Below are 21,791 nucleotides of genomic sequence, written 5' to 3'. Positions count from 1 at the left end.
TATTGTTCCGATACCACACATTTGGGAAGCATCTGGACATGAAGGATGCACGCTTGGATGCACTTTGGAGCGTTTTGTTGTCCAGATCATTTTTACTGTCATTTCATGAGTCCCCAGCGTGTTTTTCTGACACACGTGTTGACAGCACATATAATGAAAGCCACGTAGCTCTCCTATCCCGGCACAAAAGAGCGAGCCAAATGTTTCACTTTCCAACAAAAGGAAGTGCCACCTGGTTTTGAGATGCCATCAGATTACGTTTGAGAGGGATCATTTCTGCCCGCTTCACGCTCTGAGGCCTTCCACCACGCTTCCTGCCGGCCTGTTTTCTCGAAAGACATAATGACGTTTCCACATCCTGACGTTCTGTGCCAGAAATATTTATACGTTTCTTTAAGTTCATAGAAAGTGCAACGGGAAATGGCAGATGAGCCATCTTCTCATTGAACACTGTGTTTGCGGTGATTCTTGGTTCCGTCACGTCACCGCGTCATTCAAGGCCTTCAGAAATTACCCATTGACGAGTCATATGTTGATATCAGTGCTTTAGTTTCAAACGTTAAAAGTGAAGAAATGATTACATTTTTTTATTTATTTATATATTGTTTATTTAACTATTTATTTATTTATTCTTTAATTATAATTTACCCATTTGTGTATTATTTATTTATTTATTCTTTATTATTTAACCATTTATGTATTATTATTTTTTTATTTATTATTTACCCATTTATGTATTTTCATTTATTTATATAATTATTTATCTATTTTTTTCATCATTTACCCATTTATGTATTATTTATTTTGTATTTATTATTTACACATTTATGTATTATTTATTTTTTAATTTGTTATTTACCCATTAATGTATTTTCATTTATTTATGTAATTATTTTTCTATTTTGTTATTTTTTTTTATCATTTACCCATGTATGTATTATTTATTTACTTATGATGTATTTATTATTTACCCATTTATGTATTTTTTTATTTATTATTTGCCCATTTATGTATTTACATTTATTTATATAATTATTTATCTATTTTTTTCATCATTTACCCATTTATGTATTATTTATTTTGTATTTATTATTTACACATTTATGTATTATTTATTTTTTAATTTTTTATTTACCCGTTAATGTATTTTCATTTATTTATGTAATTATCTATTTTTTTATTTTTTTTATCATTTACCCATGTATGTATTATTTATTTACTTTTGATGTATTTATTATTTACCCATTTATGTATTATTTTTTTATTTATTATTTGCCCATTTATGTATATTCATTTATGTATGTTTATTTATTTATTTATTTATTTATTCATTTATTTATATTGAATCGATCAGGTGTTTTTGTTGCCATTTTTAGGCATATAAATTAACTGAGCATTCCCATAAAAGTTACTTGAAAGTATTTTTGGGCGAGGTCAAGCTCCAAATTAGCACCTTCTAAAATAATTTTCTTTTTTTTTTTCCTTCTCATACCATATTGATATGTTTGTATTCATTCTAGTAGAGCAATATCAAAGAAAATGGAGGTTCCTGTTGATCAGTAAAATATCATCAGTCTCACTCATCATGACTTGCGTTGAAAATCACATGACACACAAGTATCATCCTCAGATGTCGGAACAGTTAAGTGTTTTCTTGGAAAGACTGTGATGCTTGTGTGTTTGGAGGAATGGTTGGGGGCAGGCGGCGGGGCAAGGGGGCGAAGTGAAGGCATCTTTGTAAGCCTAGCATAAGATACCAGTGTTTGCCTTAACTCGCGATCAGTGTACAAAGACAGCGTGTTTGGGCGGGTGTGTGTTTCAAATGTGAGGATCCTTTATTTCAAGGCTCTTTTAATAGAGACTGAGCTAGTTTGTGTGCTCTTTAATGGTGTGGCGATTGTGCACTGAGCTCACAAATTGTCCAATTAAATGCACTAAATGAGTTTCCTGTTCTGTTTCATTGTCATCTCATGGACAGACTCACGTGTATGTGCTCACCAACCGGCAGTGTCTGCGGCCTAAACCCTTGCGCATTTGACGATACGCATACAAAGAATTAAATGTGCTTCAGAAATCACACTTTTAATATAAAAGCCTATAAGTTGCCTTAGAGTTGCCTAAAAGGACAGCCGACGTCTACGGACAAGTTGTGTCCATAATTTGTAAAATGGCTTCAAATGACTTCTACTGAGCGTATTTTACAAAGATTCCACCGCATATAGCTATATTTTACCTTTTAAGACTCGCGCTGAATATTCCGGAAGTCTTGTTTTTGAGTTGGTGACGATTCCTCACGTTACATCACTGAAGGAACGCCCCTGCCCGAAAAAAGACACATTGTAGCAGTCCTTCCATCACGTTAATGCATTTTGCTGTACTTTATTTGGTCTGAAAACTTCGTGTAGCACCAAAAAGAGGCAGAAGATGGCCACAAAGCTCCATGTAAGGAATTAATCAGCCTGTGGAAACGGGCTGATTAATTCCTTACACTGATTTTCTGCCTCTTTTTGGTGCTACATTTCCCGCCCCAAATACCTCAAAATGGCACGGAATAAATTCTTTAATCGATTGCAAACATGTATGCTTTCCTCTTCAGAACTATTTGAATCATATTCATAACCGGATGAGTAACAAGAAAGCATATTCTCCGAATCTGAAGCCATTGTTTTGATTCTCCAGCAAGGCGAGACGTCTTGGGGTGACACCACGAACAAGGAGGCGGGACCTTCTGAAACTGGCCACATCCGATTTCATTTTTTTTGCTGTTTCAGCACACTTTAAGTCATTTTTATTGGTGTTTTGCATTTGACTAAAAATATCATACTGCGTGTTTTGGGTATTTTAGATGCTATAAAACGTTTTTCTGATGTCAGTTAGGAAACAAAAAAGTGGGGTCGGTTGTCCTTTAATGGAGTTTTGCAATGTTTTCCATGATGGTAGAACGAAGATTTAAAAAAAAAAAAAACAAAGAATGGAAAAACCACCTGCTCACACTATTCCAAATATCGACAAACAAAGAAATTAAGCCACGCACAATTCATTCATTCATTCATTCATTCATTCATTCATTCGTTAGGTGTTTAATTAATTCATCCATATAGCTATTTGTTGAGTCATTTACACATGTATTTGTATTTGTATTTATTTATTTGCAAGCTACAGGGAGTGGCGAGGAGATGCTCAAATACAATCCTGACAGACAAAGAGGAAATTGGTCAGTTTAAAAAAGGCGTGAGTAATGCCGATGCCTGTTGCCATGGTGATTTGGGTCAATGAACGGTTGCTATGGTTGCCTCTCTACTTGGAATTCCGAGATGGGGATATTTTCACGCGTGTGCAGGCCGAATTTGTGGGTGGAGGATGAAAATGTGTAATTATAAATGAGTGTGTGTGTGTGTGTACGTGTGTGACTGTTTTTTGTTTTTTTTTTTTTTTTTTTTTTTTATCTTGAAAAATGACACTTCACAAAAATAAAATATTCTATTTCTAACTGCTTACAAATATTCAACATAAATTAATATTTTTCAGGTTTTTGTTTCCGTTCATCGGCCAGTCGTCTTTCCAAAATCTCACAGCCCGTTTATCCTCTAAAACAGGAAAACATTAAAGATGTCAAGAATGTTTATATTGGGGATCTCATGTGTGCCTCATCTGTCGCGAAGTAATTTTTGTCTGCGTGCATGTGTGTTTAGGGGGGGGGGGTAGAAGCAAGTGCTTTCAGCCACCTGATGTCAGTCAAATAAATAAACAAAATGGGTCATTGCCCATCATTCCTTGATCTGCTGAGTCACATCACAAATACCCACAGATTAAAAACGTAGGGATTATATATACAGTAAAGTCTCGTTATATCGATATTCAAGGGAGTCCGAAAAAATATCGATATAACCGGGACTATCGATATATCCGACCCTGTTTGCATGTAATTTTCTCTGTGCGTGCATAGAAATAGTATCGATATAACCGGGACTATCGATATATCCGATATCGATATAACGAGACTTTATATAATATATATATATATATATATATATATATATATATATATATATATATATATATATATATATATATATATATATAGTCTTGTTATATCGGTTATATCAATAGTACTGCTTATTACGATACTATTTCTATGAACGCAAGGAGAAAATGTACATGCCGCAGGATCGGATATATCGATAGTCCGGTTATATCGATATTTTTTCCCGAGAATATCGATATAACGAGACTTTACTTTATATCCTATTCCCTATACTATTGGGAATACAGGGAGCTTTATCAATAAACAAATACAGACCCACCCCTACTTACATACATTCGAGTTATGAACAAGGGTGCTTACCAACATTTTTGTCGAAAAATGTTCGGGCAGAGATGCTTTAAATTTGATTTGGTATTGCGCGCAATGCAAGCCTTAAACATACTTATATAAGCCTTAAACATACAGTACATTCCATACAAAATATGGCATTGAAGCAACTTACGAACTAATTCACCTTACGAACGACCGTTCGGAACGTACTGTACGTCGGCACTGTCGTACTTATGTTTGAAGTCAGTTGAAAATGCAGTTGTATTATTTTCCTGCATTTCTGTTTTGTTGGTTTTTTTAACAACAATAATAATAATAATAATACATTTCATTCATAAGTGCCTTTCTAAACTCTCAAGATCACTTTACAGTCACAGGATAAGTTTTTCTGTGGGTGAGCAGCGGAAGCCACGCGCATCAGCATTCACTCAACTCGGAATAATTCAAATAGCTTGAAAGCTAACTAGCTAGCTAGATAGCAAATAGATGGCTATCTTGGTAGCCAACTAGATAGCTATGGATGGATGGATGGCTAGATGGATAGATAGCTGGATAGATAGATATATGGATAGATACCTAGATAGATAAAAAGAAGTGAATAGAGGAAACTTTTCACAAACGCTACTTCACAGCAATGGCCAGGGTGTGTGGGGAACAAAAAATCATGGCCACTTAACTGCTGAAAATTGAAAATAATGTTGTGTTAATCCTGTCTCCTTTTTGTCTCTTTGCTTTACCACACATCCAATCCGTCGATGTATAACAGACACAAACCATTTCATCTCATTCATGGCTGACGCGCTGCTGCATGCGAGTATTTTTGCCGCCGGGCCCGAGCTTGACTGGTATCAGAGGCCCTGTTGTTCTCGCTCCCTCTCTGTCCCCTCTCGTCCTTGATCCGATGCTGATGTGGATAGGACGCCGTGTGACACATCGGGTCTGCAAGAAACAGCAGATTCGCTGTGTAGACGGCAAGACGTGTGTGTGTGTGTGTGGTTACACTAATGTGAAGAGATGCGGGAAGATATCCACGCAAGGGTTATGGAGGAGGAGGACACACAGTGACAGGACCAGAATAGACTGTGAATGGTTGTTAGGTCTGATGAGTGGGCATGTGGTGGGAGTGCACATGAACTTCCCCTTCCCCGTTGCTGACAATAGTAGACCATCTACTGCAGGGGTGTCAAAGTCATTTTTTGCCGCGGGCCAAATTGTAGTTATGGTTTCCTCTCGAGGGCCATTATGAATTTGGGGAACCCATTAGAATGTTTAAATCCCTTCAAATATTACATATAGAGCACACAGCAAATTAATGAATAACTCGTTTTCAAATCAGAAGTCAAGAATAATGACTTTTATTGTGGTTGACATCCAAAAATATACAATTTTGGCTCAGATTTTGGCAATCATCATGGAATTTAACAAGTTTGATTTGCTTTCGCGGGCCGAAAAAAATGATGTGGCGGGCCGGATTTGGCCCGCGGGCCTTGACTTTGACACCTGTGATCTACTGTGTTTCCATGTTTGCCAGTCCTCCCCCGCCTCGTTCTGACTAGGCAACTTAGCTGCATCATTGTTATTGGAACCTTTAGTTTATTCCTTATACAATACGTCACACACTGATAGTGACTGCAAACATTGAGTATGAACGATTTTTTTTTGTAATAGACGTGCTGCATGATTGATAAGTGACAAGTTCAGTGTCAGAGTTGAACCAATTAGTCCAGTAGTTGATGAGTTTGAAGCTACAAGTCAAGGAAGTTTTAATCTTGGCATCTCTATGTCTGATTGGTCAATTTATACACTGCGGTCGTCGGTGGATGATAACATTTAAGCAAAAATGAGACTGGTAGCACGGTCGCTTGCGAATCACACACGGACATTTTCAAAATGAAATTAAAACGGATTTTTTTTTTTTTAATGTTTTATTTTGGTAGTCTGCTTATAGTTGTCCTGTTTTAAAATATGCAGTGCCATAAAATGCGTGTGACGAGTGGCAATCTCGTTGAAGACTAAAATGTACGACTGTCGGTATACTACTGACACCCAACAACTACATTTAGTATGAATGTGAGTTCAATTTTTTATCATTATTTTTGTTTGTTGACAATAAATAAAATCACATTTAAACATAATGTTTACCTGAAGTAAGCAGAAATAACCTTTAGTTCCCCCCACCCCAAAGACAATCATCAACATTGGAAACAGAGTCATTAATGCATATACAGTAAAGTCTCGTTATATCGATATCGGATATATCGATAGTCCCGGTTATATCGATACTATTTCTATGCACGCACGGAGAAAATTACATGCAAACAGGGTCGGATATATCGATAGACCCGGTTATATCGATATTTTTTCGGACTCCCTTGAATATCGATATAACGAGACTTTACTGTATGTTATCACACAAATAAATGAGGACACTTTGAAAAAGAAGACATATTTCCAAACATGTTTGATTACAAACATAAATTTAAAAACATGTTTATCTAAAACACTCTGTTTGTCATTTTCTTTCGCACGAGATCCTAATTTTCAATTTGTTTCTGCCAATCCTAAAATCTATTTTGGTCAATGCTAAATTGCTTGGAGGCTTTTGCTCTGAAAGCCACTCAACATTTATTTGAAGTAACTGGGGCATCACATGTATTAAAATAGAGGAGGGGGGGGCTCGGCTGGGGTTAAACTGACCATTTTTCTCTCTATAAAAACTATTTTTGATATCTGTCCACCTCATGCTATGGTTGGTTTAGCATCATTCATGATTATTTGTCCTGATTTACAGTGGTTCGCACATCCGCCTCACAGTGCAGAGGTACAACGTTCAATTCCGGCTGAGGACAAACTAACATTTATTGATCTTTTCTTGATCTTAGTTCTACACTCTGGTGCTTTCTACTATCTTTGTGACTGCTTTATTGTCCTGTATATGATAGTTGTCCATGTTAAGCGCTTTGTTACAGCTTCAGATGGTTGTTAAATCGCACTATAAATCAATATGTATTGTATTGCCTCTATCAGTCTCATCTTTCAAGCTTTTACTTAGCAGTTTTTTTGACAACGATACTAGTGCAGCGTGTTCTACCGGAAACAAATTCCTTGTGTGTTCTACATACTTGGCAATAAAGATGATTCTGATTCTGATTCTGATTCTGATTTGGCCACCACCTCCAGCATACATCTCATTGCCGGTGCGGCATGTCTGATACTTGATTTAATGAGATTATGGACCCCCGTACTGAATAGCTTGTTTGACATCGTTGATTGTCTGCAGCGAGCTATAAGGGAACACCACGCCAATGTGTTTGATTCCCCTGCTTGAGTGAAGCGCTGCGAGTGAAAGTTGGTTTGATGGTAGACTGTGCATATCCGCAATAGTAGTCAAGTGTAAAAACATGCAAACACGCGACATGACAGACCTCCTGAGTAGACCACACACATGCTCACTCCGCTGTGGTCGGAGCATGTTGTTTTGAGGCAAATTAGACACTTTTGTTTTCTTACTGAGCGTGCTTCAGCATCACCTAGCGATAAATTCCAAAGAAAAGAAAGGAACTGTCAATGTTCTTCTCTGGAGCAGGTGTGTGAGCATTGCAGCTTTTTTCGTCTGTGTAAGCTCTATCGTACAGGAGTGGTCCATCGATGAAAAGGTTTCTTCAGCCGTCATCTGTACTTCTTTGAAGATGTTGGACGTTTCATCTGAAAAGCTTCGTCAGAGCACTAAAATTGTGCTGGTAGCTCTGGCCCTATGTATATCCCTAATAGGCAGAGGTGGTGGTGTAAAACAACAAAACCCTTCACTAAATTGCTATTTTGGTTTGAGAGTTAATTTGGATCGTGCATACAACAGACTTCTTAGATCATTCCCACTTAGGCTTAGACATGCTGATGAGGTGATACCAGGGCGAATATGGCAATCGGAGGCAGTCATCGGACATAATCATACAGTACAAAAGAAATAATCAGATTAGCTTCAGGGGGTAGTCCTCTGCTCCCCCAACCTTAGAGCAGGAGCCTATCAAAGCAGAGGTGTGGCACTGTTGCCTCTCACTATTAGGGATATATATATAGGGCCATAGGTACCAGCACAATTTTATTTTACTGACGAAGCTTTTCGGATAAGGAGCGGAACGTCCGACACCTTCAAAGAAGTACAGATGACGGCTGAAGAAACTTTTTAATTGCAGATTTTTTTGTTTTGGACTCATTCCAAATTAGAGCGAGACTTAAAGCGAACTTGAAATTAGAAGCACTGGCGAATGTGTTCTTTTTCCAGTTCTATAGGTCAACTCCGCAATCAGGGTGTCGCCCCCAGTGTGATCGTGTCGCGGACGAGGATGGTTTGGCCATTTAATGATGAGGTCATCGACATCCTTGAAGGGTTTGGTATTATGAGGGGCTCGTTTCAGCAGCCTGTGCAGGGTGTGACCCTCAACTACAACTGGATCCAATCCAGACGATGGTGTCATTATGGAATTCACATAAACTGTAGTACATCTTAAATAATGTTGATAGTTTTACCTTTTTTCTGTGACCTTTTTGATGTTCGTGTGCGTGAAACAAAAATCGGAATTATTTCCATGACTGTGAATGAAAGCCTCCGTTCCTGTTCCTGCTGCATTTGTGTTTACTTTTTTAGCGCCCAAACGAGGATCTTTAATTCCGCATGATGTCATTCATTGATTTTACAGCTGGGCCATGTACCACTTATCTTCATCATTGGGATTAACGCGCAAGTCTGCGCAAATGTAATGTCTGGTGTCTGGTTGCAACTGGCTTGAAATACTTTCAATGCTACAAGGTTGGCGAAAACGGCACATGGCGCCGTCATCGGGCGACTTCACCATAAATTCAGTCAATTCAACACCCTAACGTGTGTGTGCATATTTGTGTGTGTGTGTGTGTGTGTGTGTGTGTGTGTGTGTGCACCTCTCATTCTAAGTCCCCACGAAGCAGCAAAAACGTGTGTGTGCGCCTCACACACTAAGTCCCCACACATTGACAAAAATGTGTGTGTATATGCGGGTGTGTGTGCACCTCTCATTCTAAGTCCCCACGAAGCAGCAAAAACGTGTGTGTGTGCCTCACACACTAAGTCCCCACACATTGACAAAAATGTGTGTGTATTTGTGTGTGTGTGTGTGTGTATATGCGGGTGTGTGTGCACCTCTCATTCTAAGTCCCCACGAAGCAGCAAAAACGTGTGTGTGTGCCTTAAGTGACAAAAATGTGTGTGTATTTGTGTGTGTGTGTGTGTGTATATGCGGGTGTGTGTGCACCTCTCATTCTAAGTCCCCACGAAGCAGCAAAAACGTGTGTGTGTGCCTCACACACTAAGTCCTTACACATTGACAAAAATGTGTGTGTGTGTGTGTGTGTGTGTGTGTGTGTGTGTGTGTGTGTGTGTGTGTGTGTGTGTGTGTGTGTGTGTGTGTGTGTGTGTGTGTGTGTGCGCACCTCTCATTCTAAGTCCCCACGAAGCAGCAAAAATGTGTGTGTGTGTGTGTGTGTGTGTGTGCCTCACACACTAAGTCCTCACACATTGACAAAAATGTGTGTGTATTTGTGTGTGCGTGTGTACATCGACAGCTCTTAATCAATTAATTGAGCCCACAAACACATTTGGGAGGTCACATTTTGAAGTCTGACTGCCTAAAAGCTGGACATTGATCATTGGACAAATGTGTGCTTGCCTGCAGGGGCGTTTGTGTGCGTGTGTGTATATATATGCAAGTCTATCATTAGTTCACAAACTTTTTGTTTATTCTTGTCTTAGGGCCGGCATTGATGACGTGGAGACAGATGTGGTGGAGATCGAGGCAAAGCTGGACAAGGTACGTTTTTTTTTTTTTTCTTTTCCCGGATGTACCGGATTAGTAAAACAAATGTTTTTTTTGTGTGTGTGACTAAATCATAATGTTCTCCTGAAAAATAGCCATCGGTGCTTCGATGATGTGTGAGGTCTAATTTCTTTTCTTTGTATCAGACGATTACAACCAGATGTGCTCTGCTTCGTCCAATTGGCTTGCGAATAGCCAAACAACACCGAGTGCAGTATAGAAAGAAACGTTGCTTTTTCTGTCCGTGTAAGTGATTTGACAGGACGCCAGAAGAGAATGTTGATTCATCTATAGATGCCATCGTCATAAATAATTGTTGGATTGGTTAAAAGCAAACTTGACATGCAGAGGACATGTCCTCGTGCATTATTGTCTTGCTGAATGAATATAATATAGTGCTCGATGTAAAGTGAAGGTACACTGCTAATGGTCCCTTGGGAGTCTCGGAGCTGAGGTAATGCCTCTTTTAGATCAGCAAAATCATTTTTCAGCATCAGAATGTATTAACTACATTACATCCCCAGTGTGTTCTCGTGGTAATTTAGTATGACGCCGTATTTTGCGCAAAAGAGGGACCTAACTTTATTAATCTCTAATGACAAAAAACCACAACATTTTGGCGTACAATTTGGCACTGTTACAAATGAAGCTAAAAGCCATTCAGTACTACTTGACGTTTAACACTCGAAGTCGAGTAATTGTGTTTTCCAATTGTTACTTTCAACTCACACGTCTGCTGTTTATGACGTTCTATGGCTTTACATGAAATCATAAATTCATTCACAATCAACTCATTCACTGCCATTTACGAATTTATCCGGGAATTGAAAATATGACGTAAAGCGCCATTCATGAATTTGTTCGGGGTTTGTTGTTCTTTTTTGGATGCTGATAAAGCGCTGGCCATGGCCTCTGGCAGTGTTTTTTTCCCTTCCACAAGGGGGTAGAATTTGCCTTTTTTCCATGTTAGCGCTTTGTTCTAGCTCCAGTTGTTGTTAGAGCTCTATATGAATCAATATGTATGTATTGCATTGTAATTTGGACAGCTGCCTTCATTTCAAGCTCCTATAACTCCAAACCCATATAACTTAGGAATTAACTTTTTTTTCTGATGAAAGAAGAGAGTATAGTGTTTTTTTACGCTACATTGAATGTTTAGTGGTCCTAAAACTCAATATTCTATGGGTCCTGAAATTCGAGTGACAATGACAAAAACCCTGGCACTGGAGTGGATGCATTTTTGCACGTCTGGCAGTGAATGTGTTAATGACTCCACGTTCAACCCCGATTCAGAGGCGCGATGATGTTTGGACCGTATTATTATGTCGCTATCTTTGTGAGTCCCGACTTTGAATTTAGTCTTTGAGATAAAGCCTGCACTTTAACCTCAGGGTCATCAATGGTTCTGCAATTAAATTAGCAGGCTGCTGGGTCACACATTCCCATCCGCTCACTCAAAAAAATTACCCCTCCAAGTACCTTGGGACCTTCTGTTGAACTTTGAATGATGATTTGAGTCACCATGTTGAGGGGAATCCATTCCGGTCATTTGTTCTAGCAGCAGGGGGTCCTCGCACAGGTTTGAAATGATGACCCCATACCACCCGAGGGGCTATTCTGACAGCATAAAAACGAAAATGAGACCAAATATACACACATACTGAAGACAAACAACATTTTCCACCCTTATTCACACCTATGAGCACTGGTATCAAAGTCATAGCTCGGGGGCTAGATCCAGCCCCCCCATGTCATTTTCTGTGGCCCGCGAGAGCAAATCATGATTCTTGCTGAAATCTGGACCAAAATGTCAAATTATGCTGCGTAATAAACAAACAATGGAAGCCATAACTCCACAAGCTCGCAATCAAAAATGAGTTTGATAAGTTCCATAAAAATCCACAAATAGAATTGATGAAAAGTAAACAGCTAATATCCTGGGGTTCACTGTATGCTCCCTTTTTCCGGTTAATTAACCCATCCTATTTATTCTTATTTGAGCAGATGTCGCAATGTGACTCCCAAATAGACCCCCTGTAGTTCTTTTGGCCTATTTGTTGACAAGCTGACACATATATGTGCCTGTAATGGCCATGCGGAAACCCCAGGGTTGGGGGGGGGGGTTCCGTGCAGCACTCGATGAGATCACTTGCCCCCATCAGCCACCTCACTGACATATACGTTGTGAAAGAGCAAGCCAGGAATCGCTGTTGCGTTGATTCAGACATAAGCAACGAGCATTGTACTGTATATGTAATTTTAATGCTTGATGTCTGAATGTTCACTTGACTTAGGCATCAACATGTAAAGGCTAATTAGGCATTCCGACTTACATGGTATCTTACCAGTTATGCCATGATTGGCCAATGCTTACATCACTGTAAACAGCCACGAAATTACAGCGCATTAGGCATTGCCTGATGCTGATGAGCTTTTGCTCTAAATGAGATGATTAAAAATGTTTTATTGACTGCCCCTCTTCTGCATAGATTTCAAGTTCTTGGCTTGGCACTCTTTCCAAGTGCTGAAGACTTGTGCCATTCTGGCGCGTCATATTATCCATCATGTGGGAATGTAGCGTGCACACGGCACTCTTGAGCTGTCTGCACCCCATAATTTTCATGTTTACACCCTTGAAGACGGATCCCTTCTTTGCGACTTAGCATGTTGTGGGGAAAATATTGCTGAGTTACTTCACGGCCTGAATTCCCATTCTGGAATTCAGTAATCGACAGATTTTTTTGGGAGGGTTCCATAAAAATAATAATAAATCTTATTTTTTATACTTGTCAAAAGTGACATGACCACCCTTAAACAATCACATGTAATGCCTGCCATTGCTTGAAGAATTACATGATAGTTAGCTCATTCACTGCCATTCACACATTTTTATTATATAAAATACAGTATGACATACAGCGCCATTTCCGAATTTGTTCGGGTTTAGTTTTTTCATGCTTGGGTGCCTATAAAGCACTGGCCATGGCCTCTGGCAATGCTTCTTCCCTTCCACAAGGGGCATAATTTCCTTTTTTCCATTTTGTTCCAGCTTCAGCTATTGTTAAAGCGCTATATAAACCAATATGTATGGATTGCATTGTATATTGGGCAGCCACCCTCTTTTCAATCTTACATAACTCCAGACTCATATAATTTAGGAATTAACTCTTTCATTCTGATGAAAGAAGATAGTCTATGCTTTCTAACGCTGTATTGAATGTTGATGTAGTCCTAAATCTGAATATTCCTTGGGTCCTGGAATCCAAGTGACAATGACAAAAACTCATTTTTGCATATCGTATGGCAGTGAATGAGCTAACATGAAACTTCACTTAAGTTTTGCTTTTGCTCAGCATTAACATTCTGATGAAAAAGTGAAAAAAAACTGCTTGAATAAATAAACAAATAAATAAATACATTGATACATAAATAAATAAAAGTAACACATGGAGTTATGTTTTCGTGTTCTGTTTAAAAAAACACTGCAGTGAAAAAAAACAGTTGGAAGAGAAACATGAGCAACCCAGTACGCTTATAAATATTTACGACTGTTTCTTTGGCCAATCTTCGTCTTTCAAATGACAAGCACAGGTGAGCGCCTTCAAAGAATGTCAGATGGAATGCGGAAGATGTTGAACATGGACTGTTTACACTGAAGGCAATCATCCCTCACTAGTGCGCAACAAGCTAAAAATGCCATTTGTGTGAAACTTACATATACGCCGGTACGTGGAGAAAAAAACAAATCAGTTGTGCCATGCGAAAATATTTTCATAGACCGCTGCCACCAAACCAGTTAAAGTTGACATAATAGCACCATTTTGAGTCAATTTATTGAAAATAAATAACATACCAATGTGTGGAATGGAAGCAACTAGAATAATAGCATAAAAATAAATAAATACAGTAAAGTCTCGTTATATCGATATCGGATATATCGATAGTCCCGGTTATATCGATACTATTTCTATGCACGCACGGAGAAAATTACATGCAGACAGGGTCGGATATATCGATAGTCCCGGTTATATCGATATTTTTTTGGACTCCCTTGAATATCGATATAACGAGACTTTACTGTAAAATACAAATGCCGGCCAAGAGTGATGCTATGTGATTTAAAGGACAACCGACTTCTCCACACAAGTTGTGTCCATAATTTGTAAAATGGCTTCAAATGACTTCTACTGAGCGTATTTTCCAAAGATTCCACCGCATATAGCTATATTTTACGTTTTAAGACGCGTGCTGAATATTCCGGAAGTCTTGTTTTTGAGTTGGTGACGAGTCCTCGTGTTACGTCACTGAAGGAACGCTCCTGACTGAGAGAGGACATACCTTGCATCACCTCAATGCATTTTGCGGTACTTTGTTTGTTCTGAAAACTTGGTGTTGATGGCGAAATTAGAAGGTAAACACATAAATAACGCAATGGTGAATCGTATGTTACACTGAGACAACTCTTTGATATTTGCTGAGAAAAAAAAATCCAAACTACAAAACAAAACTATTTCCAACGGAGCTCTGCCCGCTATCTTCTGCATTTTCAGTCTTGGGCAATCAAACCGACCCAGAAAACATTCTTTAATCGATTGCAAACACGTATGCTTTCCTCTTCAGAACTATTTGAATCATATTCATAACTGGATGCGTAACACGAAAGCATATTCTCTGAATCTGAAGCCATTGTTTTGATTCTCGAGCAAGGCAAGACGTCTTGGCGTGACATCACGAACATGGGGGCGGGACCTTCTGAAACTGGCCACTTCCGGTTTCAAATTGAAGTACTTTTTAGACACTTGAAGTCATTTTTATTGGTGTTTTGCATTTGACTAAAAATATCATACTGCGTGTTTTGGGGGTTTTAGATGTTATAAAACATTTTTCTGTTGTCACTTAGCTAAACAAAAAAGTGACGTCGGTTTCCGTTAAGATTGTTGTTGTTGTTTTTTGTCTGCAAGTGTGCGTTTTCTTTGTAACTGCCAGTCTATCTCAGCTTTGTTTGATTGATGTAACCGTTGCGACTATTATTATCATCCCCGTGTCGCATTGTGTAAAGCGTGAATTTTTAAAAAATAGAACGAATCCTCTGCAGAGTGTTCACTCTTTGGATTTGCTCCCCTCAGCTGGTGAAGCTTTGCAGTGGAATGATCGAAGCCGGCAGGGCCTACGTCAGCGCCAACAAGCTTTTCGTCAACGGCATCAAGGACCTGTCTCAGCAGTGCAAGAAAGAAGAGATGGTTTCGGTGAGTGAGCGCACATCGCTTCTGTCGGCATGTCGGGGAACCACGCAAAACATACAAACTCCGTATGTAGGTCGGGGTCACCTTCTCATCTGTCTGACTCAAACGGGACATTCCGGCGGGTTCCCCACAGGAGCTCCATAAACAATATAAGTCTAGACAAGGAGCCGTCCAGCTGTCGTAAGCGCATACGGACAGGAGATTTTACATGGCTCAAAATGGGGCCTTCATTTTATGATCGGGGGGCTTTGATGACTTTTAGCCTTATCCCTGCCGTCAGTCTTAAAAGACAACCGACATCACTTTTTTGTTTCCTAACTGACATCAGAAAAACGTTTTATAGCATCTAAAATACCCTAAACACGCAGTATGATATATTTAGTCAAATGCAAAACACCAATAAAAATGACTTAAAGTGTCCAAAATCTGCAAAAAAAAAAGAACCCGGAAGTGGCCAGTTTCAGAAGGTCCCGCCCCCTTGTTCGTGATGTCACCCCAAGACGTCTTGCATTGCTGGAGAATCAAAACAATGGCTTCAGATTCGGAGAATATGCTTTCTTGTTACTCATCCAGTTATGAATATGATTCAAATAGTTCTGAAGAGGGAAGCATACATGTTTGCAATCGATTAAAGAATTTATTCCGTGCCATTTTGAGGCAATACGGGGGGGGGGGGGGAATGTCGCACCAAAAAAGAGGCAGAAAATGGCGACCGAGCTCCGTGTAAGGAATTAATCAGCCCGTTTCCACAGGCTGATAAATTCCTTACATTGAACTTTGTCGCCATCTTCTGCCTCTTTTTGGTGCAACACGAAGTTTTCAGACCAAACAAAGTACAGCAAAATGCATTAACGTGATGGAAGGACTGCTACAATGTGTTCTTTTTTCGGTCAGGGGCGTTCCTTCAGTGACGTAACATGAGGACTCGTCACCAACTCAAAAACAAGACTTCCGGAATATTCAGCGCGAGTCTTAAAATGTAAAATATAGCTAAACGCGGTGGAATCTTTGTAAAATACGCTCAGTAGAAGTCATTTGAAGCCATTTTACAAATTATGGACACAACTTGTCCGGAGACGTCGGTTGTCCTTTAAATCATTGACTTGCTTCATGCACTGTACAATAAAATGCGGGAATGTGCTTGTGTATGCAGGATTGCCTTGAAAAATGCGGCGAAAGCCTCCAAGAGATCGTCAACTACCATATGGTGAGAACTGAATTGCAATTTCCACACACTTCAGTCAAATACTAAGCTTTACTCTCAACATTTATACTGTATATTAAACACGAAGCAGCATTTTGTCTCCTGTCCTCCCCTCCCCTTCACATGCACACACAATTGTAGTTGTGACCTTATTCAGCGACAGTGGATATGTGTGTGATTCAAACCACATGCTTCTCTCATTGTTTCACATGACTAAAATGTACCAATTGCACACACATGCTTTAAAACATCCACATCATCATATTTTGGACTTTTGGGTATGAGTCAGGATGGAAGAAATATGTCTTTGTGGGAGTTTGAGATACAGTAATGGTGTTAGCTGTTTATTACGTATGGGGTGATGTGGCTTAGTGGTAGACTTTTGATTTCCCAAAGTGGAGGTTGGCGGTTTGATTACTGGCCATCTCACCATGTCCAAGTGTCCTTGAGCAAGATACTGAACCCTCGCCCCTGTTGCTCCTGATGGTGCGTCATCAGGAGGTTAATGTTGTAACAGTGTAAAGCCCATTGACCATTTAAAATTACACCATTGTGGGACTTTCAAAAGCTTTCTTATTCTTATAACGCAATATGTCTGTGTAAGCAATGTCGTACAGGAGTGGTCCATCGATGAAAAGGTTTCTTCAGCCGTCATCTGTACTTATTTGAAGGTGTCGGACGTTTCGCTTCTTATCCAAGAAACTTCGTCAGCAAACTAAAGTCTTACTGGTAGATTAGGCCCTATATATATATATATCACTACTGTCCAGACATGGCGGTGCTGTACTTTTCTATGATAGGTCCCTGCTCTCAAGTTGGAGGGAGCAGAGGACTACTCCCTGCCGCTCCACTGATAGTTTCTATTGGTCTGACTAACGACTGGCCTGAATGCCCCACTTCCACCGGTATCGCCTCATCAGTATTCCTAATCCTAATCCTATTTTCCCTACGTAGGCTGTTGTACGAACGATCCAAATTGAACCTCACCCCACCATATCGGTTTAAAGAAGGATTCTTATAATGCAGTTACAAGAATTACTTGGATGACCGGTTGTTATCATTCTCTGGCATTGTCGTCGGTAAAATTAGGAAATAACCCATTTACGCCAACCATGTTCATATGAACATAGATACATAAATTAAAAAAAAATCAAAACAGTATCAAATAGGTTCATATGGTATATATAATTAACAATAATATAATTATATATAATTAACAATAATTAACTTATTCACTGCCATTCACAAATTTATTTGTGAATTGAAAATATGACGAAAAGTGCCATTCCCGAATTTGTACAGGTTTTGTTTTTTTTCTTCTTTGGGTGCTGATAAAGCGCTGGCCATGGCCCCTAGCAATGTTTTCCCTTCCACAAGGGGGCATCATTTCCATTTTTTCCATGTTAACGCTTTGTTGCAGCTTCAGCTGTTGTAGAAGCGCTATATAAACCAAGATGTATGTATTGCATTGTATTTTGGACAGCCGCCCACACTTGCACCTCATATAACTCCAGACCATATAACTTAGGAATTAACTCTTTTTTTCTGATGAAAGAAGAGAGTCTAAGGTTTCTAACGCTGCATTGAATGTATGTAATCCTAAAAAATATTCTGTGGGTATTGGAATTCCAGTGACAATGACAAAAACCCTGGCACTGGCGCGGACACATTTTTGCACACCGTCTGGCGATGAAAGAGTTAATGTGTCAAGAAACAACATTAATGCATTTGAAAATGAATGTATATGTATTCATATGAACACACTTAAATGCGTAAAATGGGTTAACATGGCCAACAAATGTGACGGAGGACCTTTTAATAATAGGATAGAACCAGATATGCCAATTTATCTGAATTGTTGATAACATTGACCTTGTATGTGGCTCGGCTCACTGTTGATTGCATTCACGAGCTTCCCTTTTTTAAATTCTGTTTTAATCCTGTGGGAGGCTTTTATCTTCTGCTTTTGTTCTTCTCATTTGCTAATGCACTTCCGCATCTCGTGTGCTCTTTGTTACCTCTAATAAGTGTCGTTGTTTTGTCCTTGGGCGCTCCTGATTTTAGCATACTGTTGCTAGCTAAACTCAAAAAGCCAAACTTCAGTATGTAAATAAGTAAAAAGAAAGTCATTGTCTTCCATTTGTCCCACTGTCTTTAACTCAATTTCTTTCACTCCCTCTGGGTCAATCCGGTTTGACCTCTGAGCTTTTGCGCTGAACACAATCAGCTCAGTTTGATTTAATCGCTCTTTCTGTTTGCTGTAACATTGGATTTCATGGGGTTGGTGGTGTCATAAGTACAGCGAATGTCATCTGCGACGAAGCGTGTTCCGCCCACACCATCTCAAGGCCTCTCGCAGCCCATTTTCAAGACCCGCAAACACGCTGCACGGCAAGCTCTCTTGGCCAACCTGTAACGACTAGATTCAATATGTGTTGTAGATGTCTGATGAATAGTTAAAGGACAACCAACGTCACTTTTTTGTTTCTTGACTGAAATCACAAAAACGTTTTATAGCATCTAAAATACCCAAAACACGCAGTATGATATTTTTAGTCAAATGCAAAACACCAATAAAAATGACTTAGTGTCCAAAATCTGCAAAAAAATGAACCCAGAAGTGGCCAGTTTCAGAAGGTCCCGCCCCCCAATTCAGTCTTGCCTTGCTCGAGAATCAAAACAATGGCTTCAGATTCGGAGAATATGCTTTCTTGTTACTCGTCCAATAATGAATATGATTCAAATAGTTCTGAAGAGGAAAGCATACATGTTTGCAATCGATTAAATAATTTATTCCATGCCATTTTGAGGTATCTCGGGGCGGGAAATGTAGCATAAAAAGAGGCAGAAAATGGTGACAAAGCTCCTGGAAGGAATTAATCAGCCCGTTTTCACAGGCTGATTAATTCCTTACATGGAGCTTTGTCGCCCTCTTCTGCCGCTTTTTTGGTGCTACACGAAGTTTTCAGACCAGCCAAGTACAGCCAAATGCATTGACGTGATGGAAGGACTGCTACAATGTGTCCTTTTTTTCGGTCAGGGGCATTCCTTCAGTGACGTACGGACTTGTCACCAACTCAAAAACAACACTTCCGGAATATTCAGCGTGAGTCTTAAAACATAAAATATAGCTATATGCGGTGGAATCTTTGTAAAATACGCTCAGTAGAAGTCATTTGAAGCCATTTTACAAATTATGGACACAACTTGTCCAGAGACGTCGGTTGTCCTTTAAAGTTTAATGTAAGTGTGAAATAGATGTAATGGTTGGTTGTCTCCCCTATCTTGAAAGCATATGAATCAATAATTTGTGCTAACTTGATTAGCCCGCTATGTGATCTGTGCTGTTTAAATTTAACTTCACTGTTTTATTTATTAATTTTAATGCAAAGATCAGTGAGTGACATGAAGTACAATCCAGATGACCAAGTTTTTTTTATATAGAAGTTGTGGAACTGACAATTGTTTGTAGTTATTACTCCACTCCCCCCAGCAGCTGTTGCATATCCTTGGACCTCTGCCTGTCGTCCACAGTAATAAGCAGGGAGGGTCTACGAACGTGACATGAGTGTTTTGAGTCAAAGCAAATTCACATGATGATATGTGCTGGTCACGCCCAGCAGGACACCATAATCCAAAACAGGTTTAGTTGGAACTTTTGGATTAGTGGCCCGATGGAGCTGCTTTAGATTTCTGAGTGGGCTGGCAAACTCACCACTGTGGAAAGTACCAAGTATTCCCATCCCGGCACAAATCGTCCTTTTGCTTGAATTTATGTTACGAGACAATAGAATAACAACCTATTTGCTGACCTGCGTAAGAGAAACAAGAAGAGACATTTTAAGTTAACACAAGCGATCCAGAACAACATGTCAAATTGTGTCTTATTTTGGTAAACAGAGGTTGTATTGTCAAATACTTCGAACTGCCTCAACACATAAAGCTTAGCTTGTTGACTGAGTAGTTCATTGCAACGGTCATCCTGCGATGCTTTTTTTCCCACCATTTCTCCCAGCAGTTATCATAGATTTTTAGCATTTTTTCAGCATTTGTAATGATATTGTGCCGGTCTTGTCCATGACTGTTATTCCACTAAATCGAACAGAGGTGGTGTATTAGTATGAAGACCTAAATTCACCAGTCGCAATACGTTGCGGATGGATTACAGTAAAGTCTCGTTATATCGATATCGGATATATCGATAGTCCCGGTTATATCGATACTATTTCTATGCACGCACGGAGAAAATTACATGCAAACAGGGTCGGATATATCGATAGTCCCGGTTATATCGATATTTTTTCCGACTCCCTTGAATATCGATATAACGAGACTTTACTGTAATTCAATTAGGTGATTATTCACGTTGATGTGAATATTTGCACTGCTTGATTCTAAAGGATCGCTATCGAATGTTGTTGTTCCTTCATTAAGTTTAAACATAAGAGAAACACCTGAGTTTGATGCAATTACTTGTCTCAAATGCTTGCACTCACAGCCATACAGATTTTTGACCTAGTGGGGACTTAATATGTCAGACATTACACGGGGACTTTCTGAAACATCAATGTTTCAATGTGTTTCTTCGTGTTTCCTCTCACGAAACATGCAGGTAACTTCCAAAGGGCTACACGTTTTTATTGCCATCTTGTGGTCGACCAATAAACTACAGGTTGTACCGTTACTCAGTGCTCCAAATACCAAGCGAGTACAAGATTCTCCCCCCCCCCCTCCCAAAAAAAAAAACGTCAATTAATTTCTAAGATGAAATTCTCATTGCTAAAACAAAAACAAAACAAAAAAAATGGGGGGGGGGGGGATAAATACACAAATTTCCTACTGGTTCTTTGTAGCTAGTAATGGGTTAATTGTATCTTTTACTTTTGAGTCAACATGCTTTTTATACCTTCCCTGTTAACAAATGTGACTGACAAACAAGCACAGATACATTATTTGGAGTAAATTTTCAAATCAGTTTATATCACAGTTTATAGTTAATTATTATATGTGTATAACTGTACAGTGAGACCTCAACTTACGAACTTAATTGGTTCCCAGACAGAGTGGGAAAGGCGAAAAGTGTGTATCTCAAAAAAAAAATTCCCATAGGAAACCATTAAAATGAGAATAATCCGTTCCCGGGTTTCCATAAAATATACTTTTCAACTAAATAAGCCTTAAAA

The 21,791-nt window shown here is 39.2% G+C and overlaps 1 protein-coding gene across 10 annotated transcripts in view; it reads left to right on the top strand.

The window, feature by feature from the left end:
• Positions 1-21,791, top strand: part of LOC148890017 (arf-GAP with coiled-coil, ANK repeat and PH domain-containing protein 3-like) — a 61,853-nt gene that overhangs the window by 18,583 nt on the left and 21,479 nt on the right. For all 10 annotated transcript variants that reach the window (XM_089009949.1, XM_089009946.1, XM_089009947.1 and 7 more), the window contains exons 2-4: positions 10,098-10,155; positions 15,288-15,407; positions 16,558-16,611. In XM_089009949.1, the coding sequence (XP_088866075.1) occupies positions 10,098-10,155; positions 15,288-15,407; positions 16,558-16,611 (232 nt within the window). The remainder of the gene's footprint in view (positions 1-10,097; positions 10,156-15,287; positions 15,408-16,557; positions 16,612-21,791) is intronic.

Source organism: Hippocampus bargibanti, linkage group LG12 (genome assembly GCF_051943395.1).
Source record: "Hippocampus bargibanti isolate YZ-2025 linkage group LG12, ASM5194339v1, whole genome shotgun sequence".
NCBI classification, from domain to species: Eukaryota; Metazoa; Chordata; class Actinopteri; order Syngnathiformes; family Syngnathidae; genus Hippocampus; species Hippocampus bargibanti.
The sequence above is the reverse complement of the archived record's forward strand: the minus strand, read 5'-3'. Positions and strand labels throughout refer to the sequence as shown.